This window comes from Molossus molossus, unplaced genomic scaffold (genome assembly GCF_014108415.1).
Source record: "Molossus molossus isolate mMolMol1 unplaced genomic scaffold, mMolMol1.p scaffold_m16_p_1, whole genome shotgun sequence".
NCBI classification, from domain to species: Eukaryota; Metazoa; Chordata; class Mammalia; order Chiroptera; family Molossidae; genus Molossus; species Molossus molossus.
In genome coordinates this window covers 35011515-35036963 of record NW_023425344.1, presented here as the reverse complement: position 1 = coordinate 35036963, position 25449 = coordinate 35011515, and the positions used below count along the sequence as shown (strand labels likewise).

The following is a 25449-nucleotide window of genomic DNA, read 5'->3' as shown; positions in this document are numbered from 1 at the left end:
TAAGAATTGAGATGTTGATTCAAAGAGAACTACATTTTATTAAATACCTCATACATCAGGCATGATGTAGGGTGCTTTCTATGTATTTGACTCAGTATTCTTAAAGGTGTTAATTTTATGCTGCTAAAGCTAAAGAGTTTCATGAACATTCTGAAATCTAAACTAAAAATAAAATCATTAACCACTTATCTGAGAACAAAATTACTAGTTAAAAAATAAAATGAAACCATTATGTTTACAGAATTAGGAAAAGCTTTCAATTTGGCTGTGTGAGGACAGCTTTGTGATCTTTAACAAGACATGTGCAGATATTCACATAATAAACTTTCAGATATCATCTAGGTGAGTTAAAGAAAGAGTATATATGAAAATATACACATATGTGAAACTACCAGTTAAGACTAATGTGGTTAGTCTGAAAATAGGGATCCAGCATTTTATTCCTCCTTAGACAATATATTCCTATTTGGAAAAAATTATTCTGAGTTTGAGGATTGCAATAACATTTTGGTTTTTCAATTCATATGCTCACCAGGGATTTTTTAGAGTATTTCAAATATTTCATTGTTTCTCAACATATTTCAACATATTTCAACTCATTAAATTTTTTTCAGTCTTTCTCCTGGGCATATGTGTCAACACCAGTTTATTTTCCAACCCAGGGTACACATGGTTCTTGTGTTCCAAGAACCTTCGACATGGACCCAATACACCAAGGGCAAAGGAGGACATTTAAGAAATGTCTGACACGAAAGTTCACAGCCTCAGTTTGGATGCCATCGATTTCCTCACTAAGAAGGTGTTCTGGAGAAACAAATACAATTTTCAAAAGGAAAAAGATAAACTTTAGAAGAATGTCTACATTTTTCAAATATGACCTTTTCCTACAGATTTGTATTCATAGCTTATATATCTGACATACAATAAAGTAAAACAGCAGTCAACAGAGTAAATACATATTTGACCTGAAGCATCAACCCATGTATCTTCCATGGATCATCAGTTTTCAAAAATCTGGAATATACTGAATTGCACTCAACACTAAACTATGCTGAAGAGACTAACAGCACGTTAGGACTTGGCGGCCACCTCAGGTCATCACTGGGAAATCAGCCCCAGTTCAGGAAAACTTGGGAGATGCTAACATCAGTGTGGTAGAATTCTGAATAACAGAATTTACTATTATTACCCAGGACAGACTTGAGCTGGATTACAGTCAAACAAAACTACAGACATTTGATGTTAGAACAGAAAAGTCCAGTTAACCAAAAGGGTTTCTGTTTTGTTTGTTTTTTGGATTGTCACAATTTTTTTTTGGTTAGGATTTCTGTTTTGTTTTGAGAGAAATAAGTTTAGAAGACAGCTAATTTCTCCTTTTCCATTAAATCAATGAGTGATGAGAAATCTGTTCATAAACATGAAAGACCACCAAAAGTGTTATTCCTGCTGTGCCCTTGGAGACAGGAACATTTTATGTAAGTTTTAATACACAAAGTGTATTTTCTGGTAGCAGTCCCTGAGGTCGTAATATTTTGTTTTCCAGGAAATCAACTCCTTGTCTTATTTTTCCAAAATACTTATCAATTCAATGTACAGAAAACGTGATCAGGGTGAAATTCAACATAAAAAGACAATCTACCACTTATTGTGGTAGTATATGTATATTTTCAAAAAGGTTTGTAACTAATTATAATTTTCTCATTAAGCTTGAAAGTGACAAATTTCAAGAGAACAATTATGATAACTCATTTAGGTTTTTAAAAAAGATTTTTTTGTTTGTTTCCAAACAGTTTGTGAAAAACCCACCCTTTGGGAATTAAACATTTGAGAAAAACTGAAGTGTACAATATAATCCTAAAAGAATGTAGTAATTACCTTACAAGAATCTCCACGTCAATAAGAAAAACAACCTTTGGGATAATAATAAAATAAAGGAACAAAATGAATACAAGAAATTCCAAAATTGAATTCATTTGGACTTCTCCAGAAACTCAATTTTGTCTTATGTTATTCAGATTTGAGATAAAAGAACTCATGAACACAATAATTTGTGTTTATTTTAGTAAAAAGAAAATTGTTTCATTTACCTAAGGTATAAAATATTTCCCTCCTCCACTGTCCCCTTTTTAATTGGTAATAAACTTCTATGATATGCCAATAAACTACGATTACAATTCATAAGTTCTTCATGGACGCATATGTCTTTACATTCTAACACACAAGGAACAGATTTCCAGAGCAGACCTATTTTTCTCTTTAACACTCTACCCTTCAGCTATCTATTTTAGATAACTTGTGGAAGGGGAGGTAAAACATCAGTGATCTCACTTCTTAGTTTCAATACTTTGAAACTATGACTCATCAGAGAATGATTGATACTCTGCTTATCAACACACAGTTAAGTCTATGAATTACTGTGAGACTAAGAACAGCAGCCAATGAAATGAAGAGCCACTTGGCAGGGCCAACTATACTGTGGCCAGAAGAAAGAGATTACTCTGACTTCTCTGCTTAGGGACTATTTCAAGTTTGCAGAAATGAGAAACAGCAGAAGTCTTCTGGAGGGTGATCAAGATCTTGATTTTCAAATGTGATGGCCAAAACATGAAAGCATTTTTTTTATTTGGCCTCACATCTAAATTATTAGTTAGAACTTTAAAAATGTCAGCTTTCCTAACAGTTCTTCCAAGAATCAGGTGTTCCTTTTCCTCTCCATGTGTCTCTTATTGGTTCAAGTTCAGGGTTTATAGAGGTTTTGCTCATTCATACTAGTCCTGCTAAACAAAGTAATGTCTTCCTCGTATCCAGAGGTTGAACATTCTATATTCTCTAGTAAGACATACTTATCTTCATTGCCATTCAGAGAGGGGACTTCTTTCTGAGTAGTGGATGCCAGGTCACTCCAGGTAATGTCAGTATTTTTAAAAGCATGTAGAAGGAAGATGCCATTGATAATGGTGAAGAATCCACTCAAGGTTCCGATGATATCTCCAGCTTTCATGCCATACCATTCTTGAAATAAGATGGCAGAGCAAGTCACTACCATGGATGTAAAGAACACGTAGTAAATGGGAGTCACAAGAGATGTATTAAAGGTGTCCAGTGCCTTGTTGAGATAGTTAATCTGTGTCGTCACTGAAAGGACAAGTACAGCCAGCAAAATGAAGACCAGGGGATTCTTGTAAACCGGCTTCCATTCCAACAGTTCCTTAATGGCAATTCCCAGGCCCTTCACAGAAGAAACGGAAAACGCTCCAATCAACGAACAGATTGAAATGTACACCAGGATGTTGGTCTGTCCTTTCTTGGGAGCCACGATCAAAATCAGTACCAAGGCGATCACAGTTATGATCACGGCAAAGGAAATGAATCCTGTTAGGAAGAGAAAAGAAGTAGACTTCAGAAAATGCTCAGAGGATCATGTCTTTGTGAAGTCTTATTAGTCATGAGTTTAGGAGCACAGGTGTTACAGAAAAAAAAGTGAGATGAAATGAAAATAACAACACTTTACTGCATAGCTCTCGATATTTTACAATGGACTTCCCCAAACATATCATTTGAACCTCACAGAGAACCCTGTGAGGCATGGTCGATATTGTCTGATTGACTTCTTATTTTCAGAGGAAGAAAGTGGCCAAATTTGGTTTGGAGCATAAGTCTTTTGCCTCTCCTCTCCCTATGTCTTCCTTTCATTGTGTAGAGGGGAAGTATAGACAAAACATAAGTTGTATCACCTTTTCAGAAGACAGTAATACTCAGTGAAATCTTACTGTGTGTCACAACCCACGACTTGGCTTATAGGAACCCTATTACAATACTATTACAAATTCATTTGATGAAGAGAGAAAGTGGAACAGAATTTGAGTAAGTGTTTCTTTTGATTGAATCACAGACCTGGGTCTCTCAATTTCACTTCCATTTCATGCAAAGATGTGACTTCCTCTTCTTGCGGGGCATGGATGACCATCACCGTTGATCCCAATATACTTAATATGCAGCCTATTTTCCCATGAATGTTCAAGTGCTCATTTAAGAAATAGGAAGACAATATTGCACTGTTGGGAGAAGAAAAATAAATCACTCTTGTTAAATTACCTTTTGACTCCACAGCAGCTCAGAAGGCACACTGTGGTACAAGCCTCTCTGTATCCCAGTCAACTGATTTGAATGTGCTACATGACACTGAAAACCCTGACTAGTTTAAAACTCAAAAATGATGATCAATCAAATCTGCTTAATTTCTTTTTTTATCTAAAGAGTTAAAATAGACCTTCTACACACCTCTAAATTTCCCATGACCTTCTAAAGAGGGCCCTCACAATTCATTGTCAAGTTCTCCATTTTTACATCTTAATGGCATGATACATTTAGAGTATGCATGCTCATGAAAACTTCAAAGAACGATATATGCTCCAAGAATTATTCTGCTCAGGGCTGATATTTAGCTAATACACAGAAGTATAATCATATGGGTTGTCAAAATATTGAAATGTTTCCTTACCAGCTGCTTCTACCTTGATACTTTCACCTATACAATACTCCCACTATTTTGGTTGCCATGGCCTCAGGTAGTTCCAGATTGGCACCACCATGGACACCAGACTATGCCATCCTACTGCTTCACCACTATTATGCTGTGGCTCCTACACACCAGCCTCCTCCCCCTAATGCTCTGGCATTCCCACCAGGGCATTACCAGTACCCATTTGCACCCAAGACTGGTCAATTACCAGGCGCTTTCCAAGTGCCGCCCTCATGTGGCCACTTGTGAGGACTGCAGCCTCAGTAAAAACACTGCTACTACTAACAGCTATTATTCATTGTGTAGACAGTGTTCCAATGCTTTATGTGTATTGACTCATTGAATTCTCAAAACAATCCTACAAAGAAGGTGAAGAGAAGTGGGTAGGCACAGTCATAATCTTTCTACCAAGGGTTGATAATGAGTGGAGATAAAAGGAAAAGAAAAAGACAACAAATAAAACAGTTGCTTAGCTACAAAGTAAGAGTTCATGGGCTCATTGAACACATTCACTTGGGATCATAATAAAGACCAACTCAGAAATATTAGATCCAGTATGATCTATGAATGGGAAATTATTCCAGTTTCCAGTATTAAAAAACAAAAAATGAAGAGATCTCCAAATCGAACTATCCAGCAGATGATGCAAGACTTTTAGTAAGAGTTGAAATTTAACTCAAACACTATGCTTTTAAAAAGTCTTCTAACAGCAATGATCATTAACCACTATGACAACAGAGAGGATTTGAAAGGCTATGGCAATGTGTTCAGGTGAGAGAGAAAAATGATCTGCTAGACTTTGCTGAATCATCACAAATAGAACACATAATTACTTTATGTTAGCAGGAAACCAGGCTCACTCTCTTATAGGTTTTCTAAATAACAATAAGGCAATCTATTTCCTATTTCTACTATGACTTATTGTGCAGTCTTCTCAAACTATATTTGTGATTTTTAAATTTAGCAATGTATTTCTTATGGGGTTAAGTTTATCGTGGTTTTAAAACCCCTACAGAAGCCAAGCTCTTTATTGCTCACGTACCTGATGAGAACACTCAGAGCGCCCAGCGGCGTGACCAACGTGGCCGGTGCAAAAGCATAAGCTGCGAAGTTCGCAGTCTCTCCTGCTCCCACTGGAAAGCAAGCAGTGGCATTATGATAAAGATGGACTTATTTGTCAGAAGAGGGAAACAGATGGTACATACAAGAGCAGTAGACTGTGACTCTAAAGACACTGACATATTGAGCGAAAAGGAATAATTAACTTCTTTTAGGGAGGCAGGAGGGAGGTTGGTATTAGGGATGCAGATGAATTGTAATTACCTGGTGATACAAGCTCAACTAACACAAAAAGTGGTGACGGATACACATTTTAAATGACTTTCAATGACGATTTTAGTTATTTCAGTACCAGAAACATATGTGGTCACCCTGATGAAATCTAGTAGAGGGAGCTTTGGAGTAAACAGAGAATTGTTCTGTTTACTTGAGAATACCTACTGTTATGCAAATTAACAATAAACTGACTTGTAAAATTGGAATGCCTTGTAGAGGTCTACTGCCTAGGCAGGGTAGAGTCTGATATGCCCACCCTAGGCCCATGTAATCAGGCATCTCTGAATTGCAGATAACCTACAAGCATGTAACACTATCTTTGCAGTGCAGGGAGATCCAAGCAGTTGTTTTAAAGTTATAACAAGGGTCTTCTGGTCAAGATGGCAGTGTAGGTAAACGTGGTACCGCGTCCTCCCACAACCACATCAAAGTTACAACTAAACTACAGAACAACCATCATTCAAAACTGCCTGAAATCAAGCTGAATGGAAGTCCTACAACTATGGAATTAAAGCAGCAGCAGCATGGAGACTGGTAGGAGGGGCGGAGGTGGAGGGCTGGTCCCACACCCACGTGTGGTGGATAAAAATCAGAAGGATACCTCAGCTGGGAAGGTCCTTCCTGAGGACTGAGGGGTCCCTGTCCCACACCAGGTGCCCCGCTCAGGGTTCCAGTGCCAGGAAGAGAATCCCCATAACTTCTGGCTGGAAAAACCAGCAGGAACTGAGGCTCAGGGAGGCTGAAGCAGCTGGAGCCCCAGGCAGCTCCTTAAAGGGCCTGCACACGGACTTATCGGACTCTCTCCCTCTAAGCATGGAGGGAGGCGACCCGAAGGGTGCCAGAGACATACAGGGAAGAACTGAGCTGTTTGGCACTGGAGCGAGGGCTGGAGAGTGGGCTTTCTCTGGGACAAACGTGCTGTCAGAGGTCTTTGTTCCTTTGGTGAGCCCTTCCCTGGGGTGGCAGACAGCTGCCATATCTGGGACTCCAGCAACCTGGCTCATACTGGTTACCCCGCCCTGGTGACTCCCTGAGGCCCCGCCCCACCCAACTTTCAGGCCCACCCAAGCTGTTGCCAATTGCTTATAATAGGATTGGCCTGTATTGGATCCTGCTTCAGGTTTTCCTAAATTCTTTCAAACAAGCAGCATCTGGTCTCAGATAGCCCCATACCACTCGTTAAGTAATACACAGAAACAAACACAGGGAGGCAGCCAAAATGAGGAGACAAGGAAACAGGTCCCAAATGAAAGAACAAAACAAAATCCCAGGAAAAGAACTAAGGGAAATGGGGATAAGCAACCTAACAAATGCTGAGTTCAAAATACTTCTTATAAGGATGCTCAATAAACTTAGTGAGAAGCTCAGTGAACTTAGTGAGGGCCTCAAGAGCATAAAAAAGGACCAGTCAGAAATGAAGGATGCACAGTCAGAAATGAAGGAGGCACTAACTGAAATAAAGAATAATTTACACAGATTCAATAGTAGAGTACGTAAAGCCGGAAGCAAACTATCGATTTGGAATATAAGGAAGCAAAAAACACCCAATCAGAACAGCAAAAAGAAAAAAGAATCCAAAAAAAATGAGGATAGTATAAGGAGCCTCTGGGACAACTTCAGGCGTGCCAACATTCGCATCTTGGGGGTGCCAGAGGGAGAAGAGAGAGAACAAGAAATCGAAAACCCATTTGAAACAATAATGGCAGAAAACTTCCTTAACTTGATGAAGGAAACAGACATACACACCCAGGAAGCACAGAGAGTCCCAAACAAGATGACCCCCAAGAGGCCCACACCAAGACACATCATCATCAAAATGCAAAAGGTTCAAGACAAAGAGAGAGAAGGGAATTCTCATAAGACTATCAGCTGATTTCTCAAAAGAAACTTTGCAGGACAGAAGGGAGTGGCAAGAAATATTCAGAGTGATGAAAAGCAAAACCTACAACCAAGATTACTCTATCCTGCAAAGCTGTCATTTAGAATCGATGGCCATATAAAGACTTTCCCAGACAAGAAAAAGTTAAAGGAGTTCATCATCACCAAACGTTATTATATGAAATGATGAAGGTCTTTTTGAAGAAAAAGATAAAATATATGAACAAACAAAATGGCAATGAATACATATCTATCGACAATTGAATCTACAAACAAAATGAACAGGCAGAACAGAAACATTCTCATAGATACAGAGAACATTTTGTTGGTTGCCAGATAGGAGGGGGGTTGGGAGAATGGGTGAAAAAGGTGAAGGGATAAAGAAGTACAAATTGGTTGCTAGACTGACAAACCTCAGAGGGAATGGGGTTGGGGAGTGGGAAGAAATAAACCAAAGAACTTAAATGCATATATACATAACCAATGGACACAGACAACAGTGTAGGAAAAGGTGGAAGGGGGGCGGGAGTGGAGAGGAGGGTGTCAATGGGGGAAATATGAGGAACATCTGTAATATATTCAACAATAAAGATAAAAAAAAAAAAAAAAGTCATAACAGTATACTCCAGCAATCCCTTTCTTATCTGAGCAACTCTAAACTTCCAGGAGCTGTTGTGATGCAAATATCTTCTAGAATGAGAGAAAATTCCTCAAGGAGCTGGGCCCCTGAGATTATTCTCATGGGTCAACACTGAACACTTGCCCACAGAACATAGTATTTCACGCTGGCAAATGATGATAAACAAACTTGTACAGAGAAAGCTCTGACACCGATAAAAGATACCAGATCTGCACACTGTTCCTTTTTCCCTCTGGTTGCTGTGCCCCCACCCCACATCCCCAGCCAAATGTGCAGGAGTACTTAGCTTTAGGAAAACACCATAAGACAAACAGAAACAATTAGGAGACTGCTCTTATAAGAAGAGCAATGGCAGTTTTCTAAGAATATTAAGCTTTCTTGAATATTTTATATTTTTATCTTTATAGATGACTTTCCAGGAAAATAAAAGGCTGTACAAATTTAAGTTATTTGTATTCATCATCTTTTTAGATTCCACCATTTGTTAAAGAAAAGTATTCTAATTCTGTTTTTTAAATCCTCGCCCGAGGACATTTTTGCATTTATCTTCAGATAGAGTGGAAGGGAGTGAGGGAGGAAGAGAAAGAGAGAAACACTGATGTGAGAGAGACACATCGAGTGGCTGCCACCCACACAGCCCTGGGGCTGGGGACAAACTGCAACTGAGGTACGTGCTGTTAGCAGGAACCAAACCTGGGCCTCTCTGGTCTGTGGGTTGACACTCTAACTGCTGAGCCAAACCAGCCAGGGCTCCAATTCTTATAACAGGATCTCACAAATACTGCAGTGGTATGGGAAAATAATGGAAGTTTTAAGGCTTCTGACTGCAAAGGGAGATGGCTAACCAGTAGCGTGAAACTACAATGCACGAGGTCCTTTCTTTGGAAGTTTTAGGTTTGGGATTTAAGAAAGTTCATAGGAGTTAGAAAGGAGGTAGAAATCTGCAGAAGGGCCCGAGGAAGTTAGTGCCTTCTGTTTGGACATCACCTTAGCATTTAGAAAAAGCTTTTACAACCTACAGTCCCATTCAATCCTCAGAGCAAGTGTAGGAGGAAGGTGAGTGCTGACAACCTTCTCTTCTCTAGTTCAGTGATTTTCAACCTTTCTCATCTCATGGCACACATAAGCTAATTACTAAAATTCTGCAGCACACCAAAAACAATGTTATACATTTTGCCGATCTGATAGAAAAAATAGGTATAATTTTGATTCATTCATACCAGACAGCTATTGTTGTATTGGCTGTTGTCACTTTTTATTTGACAACTCTAAGGGAAAAGAGGTCAGCGCCCCTGACTCAAGTCAGGTATTGCATGTTTTAAAAATTCCTGCACCACACTGGTTGAAAATCGCTGCTCTATTTGTTCAGTGCTAAGCAGCCAGAGGAGACTTGAATTTATTCGTGTTTCGGTCCTGGCCAGGAGAATGTACCCATTTCTTAGAAAACATGCAACTAGCATAGTCCCAGATTCAAATTCAGAGCTTGGAAAATGTGGAGGGAATGCACTTTCTTCTATTGTAATGGAGAATGGAATAAGAGAAGTTTGTGATAAAATATAGTATCTCAAACGTTCACTTTTTCCTTTGTATTCCAAGACAGTCTTGAGAATATGGGGGTAGGGAAGGAGGGTAAAAATGAATTCTAAATACATGACTTATTTTATTATTTTTTTTCCTTTACTGATTTTAGAGAGAGAGGAAGGGAGAGGGAGAGAGAGAGAAACATTGATGAGAGAGAACATCAACTGGCCGCCTCCTGCATGCCCCCCACTGGGGATCAGGCCCACAACCTGGGCATGTGCCTTGACTGGAAATCAAACCAGCGGCCTCTTGGTGCATGGGTTGCCCTCTACCACTGAGCCACACCGGCTGGGCCATATGACTTATTTTATATATAAGACAATATGTTATACTGGCAAAATAAGTTTCTAGACTTAAATGCCATCCTTACCAGGAAGCTAAATTAGTCAATTTTGGACAATTCCATGTAATTTATTTATCATTTTACAAGCAAACACTATTTTCAGCATTAAGGACTTACTTGAAAGTAATCCTGCCCACCAGAGCCATTCCTTGAGGTAAGAATGTCCACCTTGACCTAGGGAATTAGAAAAATTAAAATTAAGTTCTAAAGTAAAAGAAGAAGGTTTGGAGAATTGACTTTTAGGTATTAAAATATGGAAAAGGCAAGAATTAAGGTCAACTTAGTATATCTAGTCTTATAGATTATTTACTTAGCCATTTCCAAAGATCTAACATATTCTATTATATTTTGAAATATTTTACCAGATCATTTCCTTTTTAGTTTAGTGTTTAGTTAAAGGTGTTTTCATATAGATTTTTTTTGGTCAATCCAGATAATATAATCTCTTCTTTTATATAGAATAGTTTATTCTATTATCTTTATGCTTAGAAAGGCCTTCTTTTAGTTTTTTCCTTAAGATTTCATTTTAAGTTGAACTCTAAACTGTATAGAATTAATTTGATGAATGGTATAAAGTACAACTTTCATATTTTTCTTCTCTAATTTTTGCCAATTGTCTCAATACTTTTGACTGAATAATAAATTCTTTCTCCAGTGGGTTGAAATGCCACTTTAAAAAATCATATATTAGCCCTGGCCGGTTTTCTCAGTGGTTAGAGCATCGGCCTGTGGACCAGAGAGTCTGGGTTTGGTTCCCACTAAGGGCACGTACCTTGGTTGTGGTTCCTCCCTGGCCCTGGTTGGGGTTGTGTGGTTGGCAACCAGTTGATGTGTCTCTCTCACTTCGACGTTTCTCTCTCTTCCTTCCTCCCTCTCTCCCTCCTACTCTATCTGAAGATAAATGCAAAAATGTCCTCGAGTGAGGATAAAAAAATAATCATATATTAAATTGTTGTATGTACTCGGGTCCCCTTATAAATTTTTAATTATCTTTTATTATTTTGTCTTTTTTAATTAAGGTAGAATTACAGCATGTTTTATTTTCTGATGATGTAAATCTCCCCCCAATAGCACTCTTTTATAAACTTGTTTGTACAACTTGTAGTCATTTCTTTTTCCAAATGAACTTTAGAATAATATTTGGCTCTGTTACAATATTCTTGATAACATGGTTATCAAGAATATGAAAGTCATGGTTAATGAAGGATAGTCAAACAGAGCTATTCAGCATGTGAAATGTCAGTATTAATAGCAACCTAATTCTATTGCTATGCATTTGATTTAACAAATATTTACTGGGTGGCAAATACTATGCTAGGGAAGGCTCCTGTTTTTGTGAATCTACTATCAATAAATAAGCAAACCCATTGGAAACAAGTAAACAAACAATGAATGTACAATGACAAGTTGTTCTAGGTAAAATGAAGGAAGCATTATGCAGGGAAGAGAATAACAGAGCGTGCTGGTGTGGGAGACCTGCCCAGAGAGAATGGTCAAGGAAGGCCCTACTGGGGTGAGGATATTTAAAACTGAGATCTCAAGGATGAGTCAGCCAAGTGACCAACAGGGAGAAAAGAGTTCCAGGCCAAGGGGAAAGACCTTGAGATGGAGAAGAACTTGGTATATTCCAGGAACTAGAGAAAAGTAGGTGACTGGGAGCGTAGCAGAAGATGAGGCTGGGAAGGCAGCAAGGACCAATTCACGCAGGAGGTCAGAGTCTGTGGGAAGATGTTTGACTGTATTCTGAGCGCAAAGGAAAGCCACTGATGTGTTTCAAGCAGGAGCGTAGCATGATGACTTTGACTCCTGAAACTGCAGAATAAAGCTATGATAAGAGCCTACAATACACTCTAAACCTCTTGAAGCAAGAATTTTAGACTTTCCCTAAAGGAGATATAGCTGGCTTAGTTCTGGAAACTTCTGAGAAAAGAACTGCTAAGAATGGAGATAGAAGGTACGAGAAATAAACAGTAGCATTATGACCTTACAGTAGGATTGTTTCTGTAGTCAGAAACTTGAATTCGTTAGTTGCATCCGTTTCTTACCAGCTCTAGTAAAACCCTTGTTGGCCAGTTGCAAGAGGCCCTTCTTTTTCAGTATGAAGCTGGAGCCAATAAAAATACTGGAACTCACTGCCAGTACCAGGCCCACATAAAGACTGTATTTGTTTTCTACATTTGCAGAAATGCTCAAGTTGGTTAGGCTGGAATTCAGGTCCTTGTAGAGGATAGGAGAAGCCAGCAGCTGTGACACATTTGTGATCTCACACCAAGCCTGGGAGGAGTTTGAACAGACCAAAGACAGTACGTAGCCTGGAAAAAAAGAAAGAAGGAAATGTCAACAAACAAAAGGGAGATGCATTCATGTTTACTCCCCTTCGGCAAGAAAGAGAAACTTGAGTGGATGGTACTAAAACACCTTTTTTTTATTGCATGGAGAAAAGTGCCCAGCAGGTGGTCCTCAGACCTGTGGACATGTTCAGTTTGGCTCCCACCGGTCCTTAAAAAATTTTAAATCTGTTTTGTTGTCATCATTTAAATATGAGAGATTGTGCATGAAAGTCTGAATTCCTCTTATAAATTGGAGAATCTTGGCAACAGTTGGCTTTTTGTTCTAGAAAAATAGTAACCTGCTTCCAGCAGCAGGTAGCTGTTTAGATCTGGCCTGTGCTCAGAAATTCATCACAGCCCCCCACCCCACCCCACATCCACTGCGCTCCTTCAGGTTATCAGCTTGTTTCCTAGAAAGCAGTAGCTGTGACACCTGAATGTAAGGAGAGGGCACAGCAACCCCATTGGTCTAGAAATCACCACGTGACAAAAAATTTAACACATTTGGTAGGGTATGAATTGTGCACTTCAGAAAATGTGTTTAAAAGTAGGTTTTGTTTTCTGTACTACTTTCCTTGGAGAGAACGAATTTTTAGGTTTACTAGCTCACCTTCTCCTAAATAAAATAGAATCTAAGAGAAAAATGAATTAACCACCACTAGGCCTTTTTGGGGCTAGGATTCAAATAAGCATGTAAATCTACTAAACCAAACCCATTATTATATAAGTACCTTGAAATTTGGGGGCCAAACACTAAAACACAAAATGAAAATATTTTATGCTATATTACAAACGTTTTGTAATCTGTTCTCCACTTGAAAAGCTGTCAACAGGTAATATTGTGACTAGATTTTCTGACTGTCTTCTCAACTTTTTTTTTTTCATTAAAAGACATATTTTCCCATTAAACAAAACAAAAAACAGGGCAAAGGAAAATGAATCAAGTACAATTTTAGAATTCAATGAAAAAACATGGAAGTAGGGTACAGACTGACAACCCTCAGAAGAGGGGGTGGTGGAGGGAGGGAAGAGCTAAACCACAGAACTTGTATGCATAACCAATGGACATGGACAACAAAGCCGGGACCAGGCGGGGGGGGGGGGGGGGAGGGTGTCAATGAGGTAAAAAAGGAGAAACGTCTGTAACAAAAATAGAATTAAAAAAATAAAAATAAAAATAATAAAAATCAGTTTTACATTTCAAAAATCTTAAGAGGCATAACAAACTAAAACAAAACAAAATCTCTGCCACTTGAAAATGAATCAACTTTGATTCAGAGATAGAGGATAAATTCTGAGACAAAACTTCTAAATATTCCAAGAAGAATTGTATTACTTCAAGGATATTCTGTATCACTGATGAATTTTCAGCCAGGTTATTTTAGTAAGAATTGCAGTAAATTTTCAAACAAGCAAGCCCTTAGCAATCCTGTTCTAGGCACTATTCATGTCATCTAAACCCAAAAAATGGGAAGTAATTTTTAATAGTAAGAATTTGGATTGGCTTAATTCTTGAGAAAACATGTGCTTGACTTTCCAGGCTGCATTAGCGTCACTTACTATGCAGTAACATAACAATTCCAAAACTTCACCTCAGAAAACAGTGTGTGGGTAGATCTCATTCCAGTGAAACAATATTCTTTTTAAGCTGTTGACACAGCAAAATGTTTCCCACATTTTAGGGGGTGTGGGGGCAGAGGGTGTTAAAGCAGAGCAAATAATCTTTGTTGCACTTTGTAAGTTCTCATTGTAAGGGGCAGACATTAATGTTGCATGTTTTATGGCAGGACGAATAATAAAAATCTTGTCTAGTTACTGACCTTAGAACTTAAATTATTTTATATTTGGGTGTATGTTAAGGAGAGAGCCTACAGCAGATGTGACTGAAGGAGGGAGTGAGAGAGTGGATGGTGAGTTGGTGGGTGTGGAGTGTAGCACAGAAAGGGAGGGAGGGTGAAATAGGACGAGTGGGCAGGGACTTCAGAGTGTTCCAGAGGAATTGGAGATCTCCAAATCAGAGCTGGCTTTTTAGGATTTATGTGAGCAAAGAAGTTATACAGGGAATTTAATCCAAACTTTATTCGTCATCAAAAGAGGAAATGTATTACATTCATTATTTTTCATTTTAAAAGACACTGTCAATAACCCTCTAAAGTACTGATTTATACTTCTGCCAGCACGGAGCATACATTAGTTCTTTGATGTTGTTATTACTTATTTTTGTAAATACTGAGTAATTAATATTTAGGTAATATGTGCCAATTATAAATAAAAATTCAATAGACACCAATGAATCAACCACACAATTCAAGAAATACAGTGGAACCTCAGTTCTCAAACTTAGTTCATTCCAGAAGGCTGTTCTGGAAGCAATTTGTTCAAAAATTGAATCACTTTTTCCCATGAGAAATAATGTAAATTGAATTAATCCATTCTGGACCCACAAATGAGTCCCTGTTTTAACCTTTCTTACATACAGTACATATCTAATGTACCGTTTAATCTATAAGTAAACACTTCTCTTGGTAAGTTTACTGAACAGCACTAGCCTTAAAGGAATCATTTCCAGAACTCGTTCCAGGAGGTCAGCACGCAGCATCTTGACCTTTTCATATATCACTGCCTCGGAAATGCTGTTACCTGCTGTTTCCATTTATCCAAATTAACAACAATTTTTCTACCTCGTCAATTGCCTGTGATTGTCGTTCTGTGAGCACTTTCACACCCTGAATAACATTAGCATTTTTTAATTTTATTTTATTTATTTATTTATTTTTTATCCTCACCCGAGGATATTTTTCCATTTTTTGTACAGATAGAGTGGGAGGGAGAGAGAGGAAGGGAGAGAGAGTGAGAAACATCGACGTGAAGGGACACATCGAGTGGCTGCCACCCGCACGACCAACCAGGGCCGGGGACAAACTGCAACCGAAGTACATGCCCTTAGCGGGAACCGAACCCGGGTCTCTCTCCGGACCGCAGGCCAATGCTCTAACCGCTGAGCCAAACTGGCCAGGGCGCATTTTTTAATTTTTTAATTTTTGCTTTTCTTTATTGATTTTAGAGAGAGGGGAAGGGAGAGGGAGAAAGAGACAGAAACATCAATGAGAGAGAACATCGATTGGTCTCCTCCTGCATGTCCCCCACAGGGATTGGGCCCACAACCTGGGCATGTGCCCTGACCAGGAATCAAACTGGTGACCTCTTGGTGTATGAGTCGATGCTTAACCACTGAGCCACACCGGCAGGGCAGCATTAGCATTTTTTTAAATTTATTTGTTCATTTTTGTTACAGATGTTTCTCTTTTTTCCCCCCATTGGCAACCTCCTCCCAATCCCCAACCCCCCCAGCATTACTGTCTGTCTTCTTGTTTACGCATACATGCATATAAGTTCTGTGGTTTATCTCCTCCCTTCCCCCACTTCCACCTCTTCTGAGGTTTATCAGTCCGCACCCCACTTCCATGTCTCTGGGTCTATTTTGTTTCTCAGCTTGCTTGGTTCATTATAATCCACAAATAAGTGAGATCATGTGATATTTGTCTTTCTCTGATTGGCTTATTTTGCTTAGCATAATACTCTCCAGGTCCCTCCATGTCATCTCAAAGGATAAGCAATCTTTCTTTCTTACAGCTTCATAGAATTCCATTGTGTACATGTACCACAGCTTTTTTATCCACTCATCTATTGATGGACACTTGGCTGTTTCCAGATCTTAGCAACTGTAAACAGTGCTGCTATGAACATAGGGGTGCATATATTCTTTCTGACTGTTGTTTCAGGCTTCTTAGGTTATATTCCCAGAAGTGGGATCACTGGTTCAAATGGCAGATCAATTTTTAATTTTTTGAGGAAACACCATATTGTTTTCTATAGTGGCTGTACCAGTCTGCATTCCCACCAGCAGTGTACTAGGGTTCTCTTTTCTCCACACCCTCGCCAGCACTTGTTGTTTGATGACTTGTTGATGGCAGCCATTCTGGCAGGTGTGAGGTGATACCTCACAGTAGTTTTAATTTGCATCTCTCTGATGATTAGAGACATTGAGCATTTCTTCATATGTTTCTTAGCCATTTATATGTCCTATTAGAGAGGAACTGTTTGGGTCCTCAGCCCATTTTTTAATTGGGTTCTTTGTCTTCTTTTTGTTGAGTTGTATGAGTACTCTATATATTTTGGAAATTAGCCCCTTATCTGATATATCATTAGCAATTATGCTCTCCCACATAGTGGGTTCCCTTTCCATTTTGATGGTTGTTACTTTTGCTGTGCAGAAGCTTTTTAGTTTGATGTAGTCCCCTGTGTTCATTTTTTCCTTTGTTTCAACATTAGCATTCTTGATGACCGCTTTATGTTTTAAAATTGTGCTAATCGTTGATTTTGCCAGCAACAAAAGCATTTTCTCCTTTCTTTGTTGCCTTAGAAATGCTTTTTGTCATGCTGAGGTATCAGCATGAAAGGGTTGTCAGGTCAAAATCTGGAAGGTTTATTTCACAATGGAGACATTTTTTCCCATGAACAATTTGGTCAAGAACTGAATTGTTCAAGATGGGAGATGGTGGAGAGCCGAGGTTTAATTGTAAAACAGTACCCCTCAGGTAACAACCATCCTGATCTTCTGCTTAATATTCCTTTGCTTAAAAATAATTTCCCCTATATGATTATATCTTTAAATTAATTGTTTATTTTTTCTGTTTTTGCACATATAAAAATATAATCATACAGTATGTATTTTCTGGTGATTGGCTTTTTTTTTTTGAGATTTATTGATGTAGATGCATGTGGCTGAAGGGTTTGTTTTTTCCCTCCACTATTCTATAGAATCTCACTGTATGACTATGTCACAATTAATTTTTGGTGACCATTTGGGTAATTTACACTGTATTTGCTATTACAAACAGCACTGATAATTTCTCAATTATGTTGAACTGTATGTACTTGATACCTGACGATTTTGATGCAACAAAAATAGCAGCTTCATATGATTCAACTTAATATATATCTTCTATACATAGGCAGGCCCCATAACTGAGTCTCTATCAACCTGGCTCAAACTCTTCACCCTGCTCTGATGATTCCCTGTGACCCCACTCCACCCAGCTTGTGGGCCCACCCAAGTTGTTTCCAGTGGCTTTTCCATACAACTGCCCTCTCTTGTGTCATGCTTTGAACTTTCCTAAAATCTCTCAGACAAGCAGCATCTGGTCTCTGTGTACTCCATACCTCTTGCTAAGTGACCCCAGACCTAGCACTAGTGGCAGCCCACCTTGGTTCACAGCTAGGCCTCTCCTGGGCACCTCCAAGCCCAACAAAAGTAGCAGCTATCTGAAGATTGCTCTGTAGCTTATGTGGGTAGCCCCACGCAGGACACAGGTGATGGCTGACTTTGCACCTCCTGGGAGGCCCCAGAGCCAGTGTACTCAGTGGACAGCTTCAGACAATGCCGGATTACAATCCTACCACTTCCACAAACAACACAATCAATGGGAAGACTCAGTGAGCACCAGATCCCCGCTGAAGCATGTCCTGCACTGCACAGCAGCTCCTCCACTGCCATCACAGCCAGTCCTCGCAACTGATTGGCCTGAATGTCAATCCCTCCCAGTGATGCCAACAGCAATCAAGGCTCAACTACAACAGGACAGTGCACATAGCCCACACAGGGGCACACCTGGAGTGCCCAGCTCGGGTGACTGGGGAGGCTCTGCTACTGGGCCTATAAGACAACTACTACAGAAGGCCATTCTACCAAGTCCAAGAGATTGAGCATCTCTACTTAATACATAGAAACAAACACAGGGAAGCAGCCAAATTGTGGAGACAAAGAAACAGGTCCCAAATGAAAGAATGGAAGAAATTTCCAGAAAAAGAACTAAATGAAATGGAGGCAAGCAAACCACCAGATACAGAATTCAAAACATATGCTCAAGAAACTTAATGTGAATGGCAACAGCATGAAAAAGGACATAGAAATCATATAGAACAACCAGTCAGAAATGAAGAAAACACTAATTGAAATTAAGAATAATTTATAGGGAATCAGCAGTAGAGTACATGACAGTGAGAATCAAATCAGTGATTTGGAATATAAGGAAAATCAGAACAGCAAAAAGAAAAAAGAATCCCAAAATACAAAGATTATGTAAGGAGCCTCTGGGACAACGTCAAGAGTACAAACATTTGCATCACAGGTTTGCCGAAATGAGAAGAGAAAGAGCAAGAAATCAAAACCTTATTTAAAAAAATAATGACAGAAAACTTCCCTAACCTGGTGAAGGAAATAGACATACAAGTGTAGGAAGCACAGAGTCCCAAACAAGATGAACCCAAAGATGCCCCCACCAAGATGCATCATAATTAATATGCAAATGTTTAAAGGCAAAGAGAGAATCTTGAAAGCAGCAGGAGAAAAGCAGTTAGTTACCTACAAGGGAGCTCCTATAAGACTGTCAGGTGATTTCTCAACAGAAACTTTGCAGGCCAGAAAAAATTTGCAAGTAATATTTGAAGTGATGAAAAGCAAGTATCTACAACCAAGATTACTCTACCCAGCAAAGCTCTCATTTAGAGTGGACGGACAGCTAAAGAGCTTCCCAGATAAGAAAAAGCTAAAGGAGTTCATTACCACCACACCAATATTATATGAAATGTTAAAGGGTCTACTTTAAAAAGAAGAAAAATAAAGAAAGAAATATGAACAGTGAAATACATTTCTATCACAACTGAATCTAAAAGTCAAAATAAATGAAGAAGCAGAACAGAAACTGACTCTTAGATACAGAGAACATTTTGACAGTTGCCAGATGGGAGATGGGGTTAGAGGGATGGGTAAAAAAAGTGAATAGATTAAGAAGTACAAATTGGTAGTTATAGAATAGTCATGGGAATGCAAAGTACAGCATTGGGAATATAGTCAATAATATACCAATAACAATGTATAGTGTCAGGTGGGTGGGAGACTTACTGGGGTGATCACTTTGTAAGTTATATAATGTCTAATCACTGGAATGTACACCTGAAGTGAATATAATATTCTATTTCAACTTTAATTGAAAAATAAAAAATGATTTACAAATAAATAAATAAGTAGGTCCAATCTTGTCATTTTTCCATCCTGAATTCTATAATGGCTTCCCTTCCCATTCAGAAAAATTCAAAATTCCCACCACAGTTTACAAGGTTCTACAGAATCCTGCCTCCAGCTATCTCTGAGACCTCATTTCATACTATGTTTTGTGTTTTTTTTAATCCCTGTTCCTTTCATAAGTTAAGTTCCTTCTCATCTTAAAACTTTTAAATAACCCTTACTTAGCCTGAGTAGTGAAGTAGTGGCTTGGCATAGCTAGCTCCTCCTTTTCACTGAGCTCTCTCTTAAAATGCTACCTCTGACCTTCTCTGCCTTCCCAATCTAAAGGAACTTCTCAGTCTAATCCCATCATATTGCCCTATTTAACATTGCCAAACAAACTTCTTGATTGTATATCTGTATAGCTATTTCATTAATTCATTCAACAAAATAGTTGTTGAACACCTACCACCCAAGTACTATGTTAGGTATTCATTTATTCAACACTTAGCAACTTCTTACTGAACACTTCCTGTGTGCCATGCCCTGTTCTAGGAACTGGCGAGATAGTGATCAACAAGTTAGGTGAACAGGTTTTTGTTCTCACAGAGCTGATAATTTTAGTGAGAGAACAAATAAATGAACAGGTAAGGGGAGCAGAACAGGGATGAGAAATAACTTAGAGCAAATTTGGACCAGAATAAGAATGAGAAATAATTTTGAGCAAATTCAGAAATCAAGTCATAATAGACATATCTACATATCAACTGATAGGACTGGGGAAGCCCATTATTTCAATGAAACAAAATAAAACTGAGACGATACTATTAATTTTTTTAAAAAGTTAAAAACCTGTATTTCTAAACAAGATCTTCCCATCAGTGTGTTTGGAAGCCAAGGAGTCTAAGAATTAACCATCAGATTTTCTCCATAAACTGCTGTTTTCACTTTATAATCTGTATATTATCAAAGTTACTGAATTGTTAAGATAAAATTTCCTTAAAATAATAAAATGATTAAAGACTGAAGATGCAGAAAAAGAACCTGAAGACTAATATCTCAAAAGCATGCATTTATATGAAGGTTTTTAAACCTTGATACAGTTCATATTAAATATTAAACTAAGCAATTAATAGCATATTGTTTTCTAAATAACCTTTAGTGGAGAATTTTTACTACCTTTAAGCACTTCTGAATTTCAGCACTTAGGAAATCTATGTATGGAAGGCTGGAAAAACAATTTGTGCTTTTAAACTTCTAGTAAAAATCTGGAGGAAATATTTTATAGTTCTACATATAAACTGCTATACTTTACACAGAAAATGCATTTTGTCCTGATAATAAAAGTTGTGTTCATTTGGTAGAATTCTGAGAAATATTTATGATATGAATGTTTTTAAAGAGTAAAATCTCAGAATCATTTAAATGTATACCATTGAACCAAGAGGCCAGAGAATGGGGCCTACAGAAAAAATAAAGGCCCAAATAATTTTATGCTTAGTTTGACCACTAATTATGAAACCTTATTCAATTCTCTGGGCCTTGGTTTCTATATCTGTAAAAAGGATATAGTGACTACTTAATAAAACCCACAGAATTTCACATATACATAAAATCACATGGTACAAACTAAACTACCAAGCAAAACAGAGACAGACTCATAGATAGAGAGCAAGTAGACAGCTCTGGGGTGGGGTGGGTGTGTGGGGTGGGGTGGAGGAGGGCATAGAGGGGATAAATGGTTATGGAAAAAATAAAATAAAAATTAATAAATAGCCCTGGCCAGTTTGGCTCAGCGGTTAGAGCATCGGCCTGTGGACCAAGGAGTCTTGGGTTGGATTCTGGTCAAGGGCATGTACCTCGGTTGTGGTTTGGTCCCCAGCCCTGGTCAGGGTCATGCTGGAGGCAGCCAATCAATGTGTCTCTCTCACATTGATGTTTCTCTCTCTCTCTCTCTCTCTCTCTCTCTCTCTCTCTTTCTCTCCCTGCTTCTCTCCCTCCCACTCTGTCTGAAGATAAGTGAAAAAATATCCTCGAGTGAGGATTAAAAAAACAAATAAATGAAGAAAAATAATGAAACTTACAGAATTTGATATGTGTGAGGGTAAACTGATATATTTTTATGTTAACCTGCTTTGAAAATTTAAGATTATATACATGAAAATGGGGCATGCCCTAATCAGTACATGAGAGATACAGCCTGTTCTCAAAGAAGTGCACAGTTCCTTAATTTTCTCCTCTCTAAACCACAAAGACAGGCTGCATCAGCTGTAACTACCACCTGTGTCATTTTTCACTCTGCTTGTTGGCTGCACCCTGGGAAAGTGGCTCACTCAAAGAACACTTTGAAAACCACTGCATCCCTCTCCATCTCCAACTCTCCCTACTGCCAAGCCAGATCAGAACTCTCAGAAGATGCACTGGAATATATGTGTTTGTCTTCCTTACACTGTCCTTTGTGTCCCCCGGTACATACTCTTCATGTGGTTGGTGCTTCACAGGTGATGGGTGTATTTCTTACATTCTATTTTCATTGTGTCATATTTTCATTTTAATAAAGCTCTATTGGAGTCAAGTTAAAATCTGTAGAATAGGTGACATAATATAAAAATTCTAAATTTAAAAAGCACCTTCATATGTGTTTAAATGTATTTTTTTGCAATAATTTTAGATTAGAAGACCTTTCGAAGCTTCTATAGTTTTAAAAGTAAAAACCAAACTATGGAGTTAACTTTTTCTGCATGGAAGTACAACTGGAATGCTCTATCCTCAGATCTCATGATGGACTCCTTGTCATTTTGGTCTCAGTTTACATGTTACATTCTCTAAGGAGTTTTCCCTGTGTACCCAGTGTGGACATTCCAACTCAATACATTATGGATGACACTCGCCACTCTTGGCCTTTTTCTGTTCATTTATTTCTTGCATATTATCTGTCATCTAGATAGGCTGCATAAGAGCGGAGACCTGGTCCTAAAGTCTAGGACCAGAGTATCTTGCAAATTTCTCTGTATTAGCCCCTAGGCCAATGCCTGGCACATGGGACTCTTGTTAAAACTGATCCTTTACCAATGTTAGGATTCATTTGTAATCCCACCTGCTTCTATTCCTCACAACTGTACACTGTAGGTATCATTCCCAATGTATAGATGAAGAAAGACTCAAGGAGGCTTACATCATAGCTGAGAAGACTGTCCCATGCCAAAGCCTAATGTCTTCCCACCACTATTGACGTGGATTCTGAGTCTTTCCCACCAGTCTCCCACACAATTAATTACCACAATTAATCACAGGTATTAAGCACCAAGCTTGAATATTTCTTGTTGGAATTAAATGTAATAGCAAACAGGAAAAACATCAGGAAGTTCAAACAAACTGGTGTAACTCACACACCCTCCTTACAGATTCTTGGGTAAACAAGGGTGGATGGGTTAGTAACAGCCTAACTCACTGAATTAGGAATTATTTCGACAAAGGTCCCACAACCTTACTATCTAGGAAATCTAGATCCAGCTGCCTTAGTAACCACTTCCAAAATCTCAGCTTTTGAAGAGTTTGTGAATTGTACAGGCATTTTCTCTTTGTGTCCCTTTTCTATCTCGCCATAGTTTTTGACTTTTGACTAGTTCACTGCCTAAAACACACACACACACACACACACCACAAAACAAAACAAAACTCTCAACTTCAAGGAATAAACTGGAGGGACCAAGAGGAGAGAAAACCAGGGAAGTTGCCAGCAACTTTGGAAAAGGTATATAGTTATTGTCACGCCCCTCACTGTCCTCTCCGTCTTTATATCCTCATCAAATAAATTAAAAATTGCCTTTGTCTTTGTAACTGAAAACTGTCACAGTTTTCCGTTGATAGCACCCTTCCTGTCATCCACCACACCTAGTATCCCTTCTCCGGTTCCTTCTATTCGGGCTCACAGGCTCCTGGAGACAGCAGGAAGCCTGCGGTGTTGCAAATACCCGCGGTCAAGTGTGTGTGTGCGTAGGGGTCTTAGGGGCTGAAACCTCAGCCCAGTAAGCAGTGACACACCTACAGATGACTGCGCCCCGTCCCCCTCTCCTCTTCCGTCGGGCTCTCGCTTTAAGCAGCCAAGAAGTGACTACACTACGAGTCAGACGTGAAACTTGCGGGGTAGGGGACGTTCTCATCTCGAAGAAAGAGAGACGTGGGCGGCCCAGGCGGGCCCAGCGCTCCCCCGCGGTGCAGGGCGCCTGACCTTCCACAGAGTCTGACTCCCAGGGCGCAGCTCGGGACTCTGGCCGGTCCCGGGGCACGCCCTCTGCCCACTGGGTGGTGGCGACTGCGTACTCTGGAAGCGAGTCTGAGTCAGTGGAAGCGCCTTTCTCGGACGAGACAGACTCGGGAGTCTTCCCACAGCATCCCGACTTTCTCCGGCAGAGACTCAGCACATGTAATTTACATGGATCTGCCTTCCGGGCCAGAGTGCGCGCCACGTATTTCTTGTTCCACGGAGGCTTTCCCACAGAGGCTGGCATCTTGTGGGCACCAATAAATAGTTGTTGCCTGGCTGAATGACTGAATGAATAAATGCGTGATGAATGCGTTCTAGAGTAGGTGTCTCCCGCTCTCGTCTCCGACAAGTAACCAGGACAGCCCACCCGATCTCAGCGCCACCCAGATGGTCCCCCGGCTCGGGTCAGACACTCACCTTCTCGGCAGGGCTCTCCGGGCGGCAGCCTCACCTCTCCCCCCATGGCCCTCAGACAGGGCTTCCCGGGGCGGGCGCTCCCTCCTCACCCACCTGGGCTTCTCCTTCGCAAGAACCGGTGTTGCCGCGGAGCAGCGCGGTCTCAGACCTGTGTGCGCTGACCCCGCCCCCCGGCGGCCTCAGCCAATGAGGGAGGCCTCCGCTCGAGGCACGCCCCCGATCGCTGGGAAGGCGGCGTTGGCGTTCTTGGTCTCCTGTGTGACGGGCAGGGTCGCCAACTACCTCCTCTGACGGCCGCTGGACGCAGGGAAGCACAGACACACCTCGCAGGTTAAAGGCGTCTCTCGGAGCTCGGACGCCGCGGAGCCAATTCTCGGGGAATTTATGGAACATGGGCGGTGGTGAAGTCCCCTTCGGGGTCGCCCGTATCGAAGGGTCTCCTGCAGCTGGATTCTGAGCGCTCTGCCGCTTGTGTTAGCGGCTTTGGGTGGAAGTTGCTGGCCGCTGGGATTCTGCTCTGCTTACCACGCTCGAGTTTGTTATGGGTGCTTAGAACTGCTTCTTCCGAGGCCCTTCAGCTTCGACCTCGCAACCCTCCACCCCCCTTTTCCTTAGTCATATAGTTATTTGCAATAAATCCTGAAAGAAAGGCAGTGCTGAAATGGACGCGACTTATTCCTACAAAATAATAACAGTTCACATTTATGATATTCTTATTTTACCATACACATGTAGGCACTTTCTATGTATTAATTCATTATATCTCACAACATAGTCTGTTAACCCCTAGTTTACAGATGAGGGATCAGAGGCAGAAAGTGAGGTTAAGTAACTGAACTAACTAGTCAATGGAAGGTTTCGTAGCAGGTCATTATGCAACATGAATGGGTACAATTCTCGCTGAAACCCTCACCTCAGAAATGGGGTACTTTTGTGCTCTGGATTTCACTGAGGGAAACACTGTCTGCTCACCTTGTCTTTGCCCTAGGTAGTCGTGAACAGTGCTATTAACTTTATTACCTAAGAGTTTCATAGCAGAGGCCCCAGTCTTGCTTTTCCTGTTCTTCAGC

The 25449-nt window shown here is 39.9% G+C and overlaps 1 protein-coding gene across 1 annotated transcript; it reads right to left on the bottom strand.

Annotated features, from left to right (window-relative positions):
- Positions 1-616: 616 nt before the first annotated feature.
- Positions 617-24484, bottom strand: NIPAL1 (NIPA like domain containing 1). The gene is made up of 6 exons (XM_036246354.1): positions 24380-24484; positions 12345-12611; positions 10417-10473; positions 5565-5655; positions 3895-4055; positions 617-3372 (listed from the first exon to the last, which is right to left on the bottom strand). The coding sequence occupies exons 1-6, from the start codon at positions 24423-24425 to the stop codon at positions 2738-2740; spliced, it is 1257 nt and encodes a 418-aa protein (XP_036102247.1). The 5' UTR covers positions 24426-24484; the 3' UTR covers positions 617-2737.
- Positions 24485-25449: the final 965 nt, after the last annotated feature.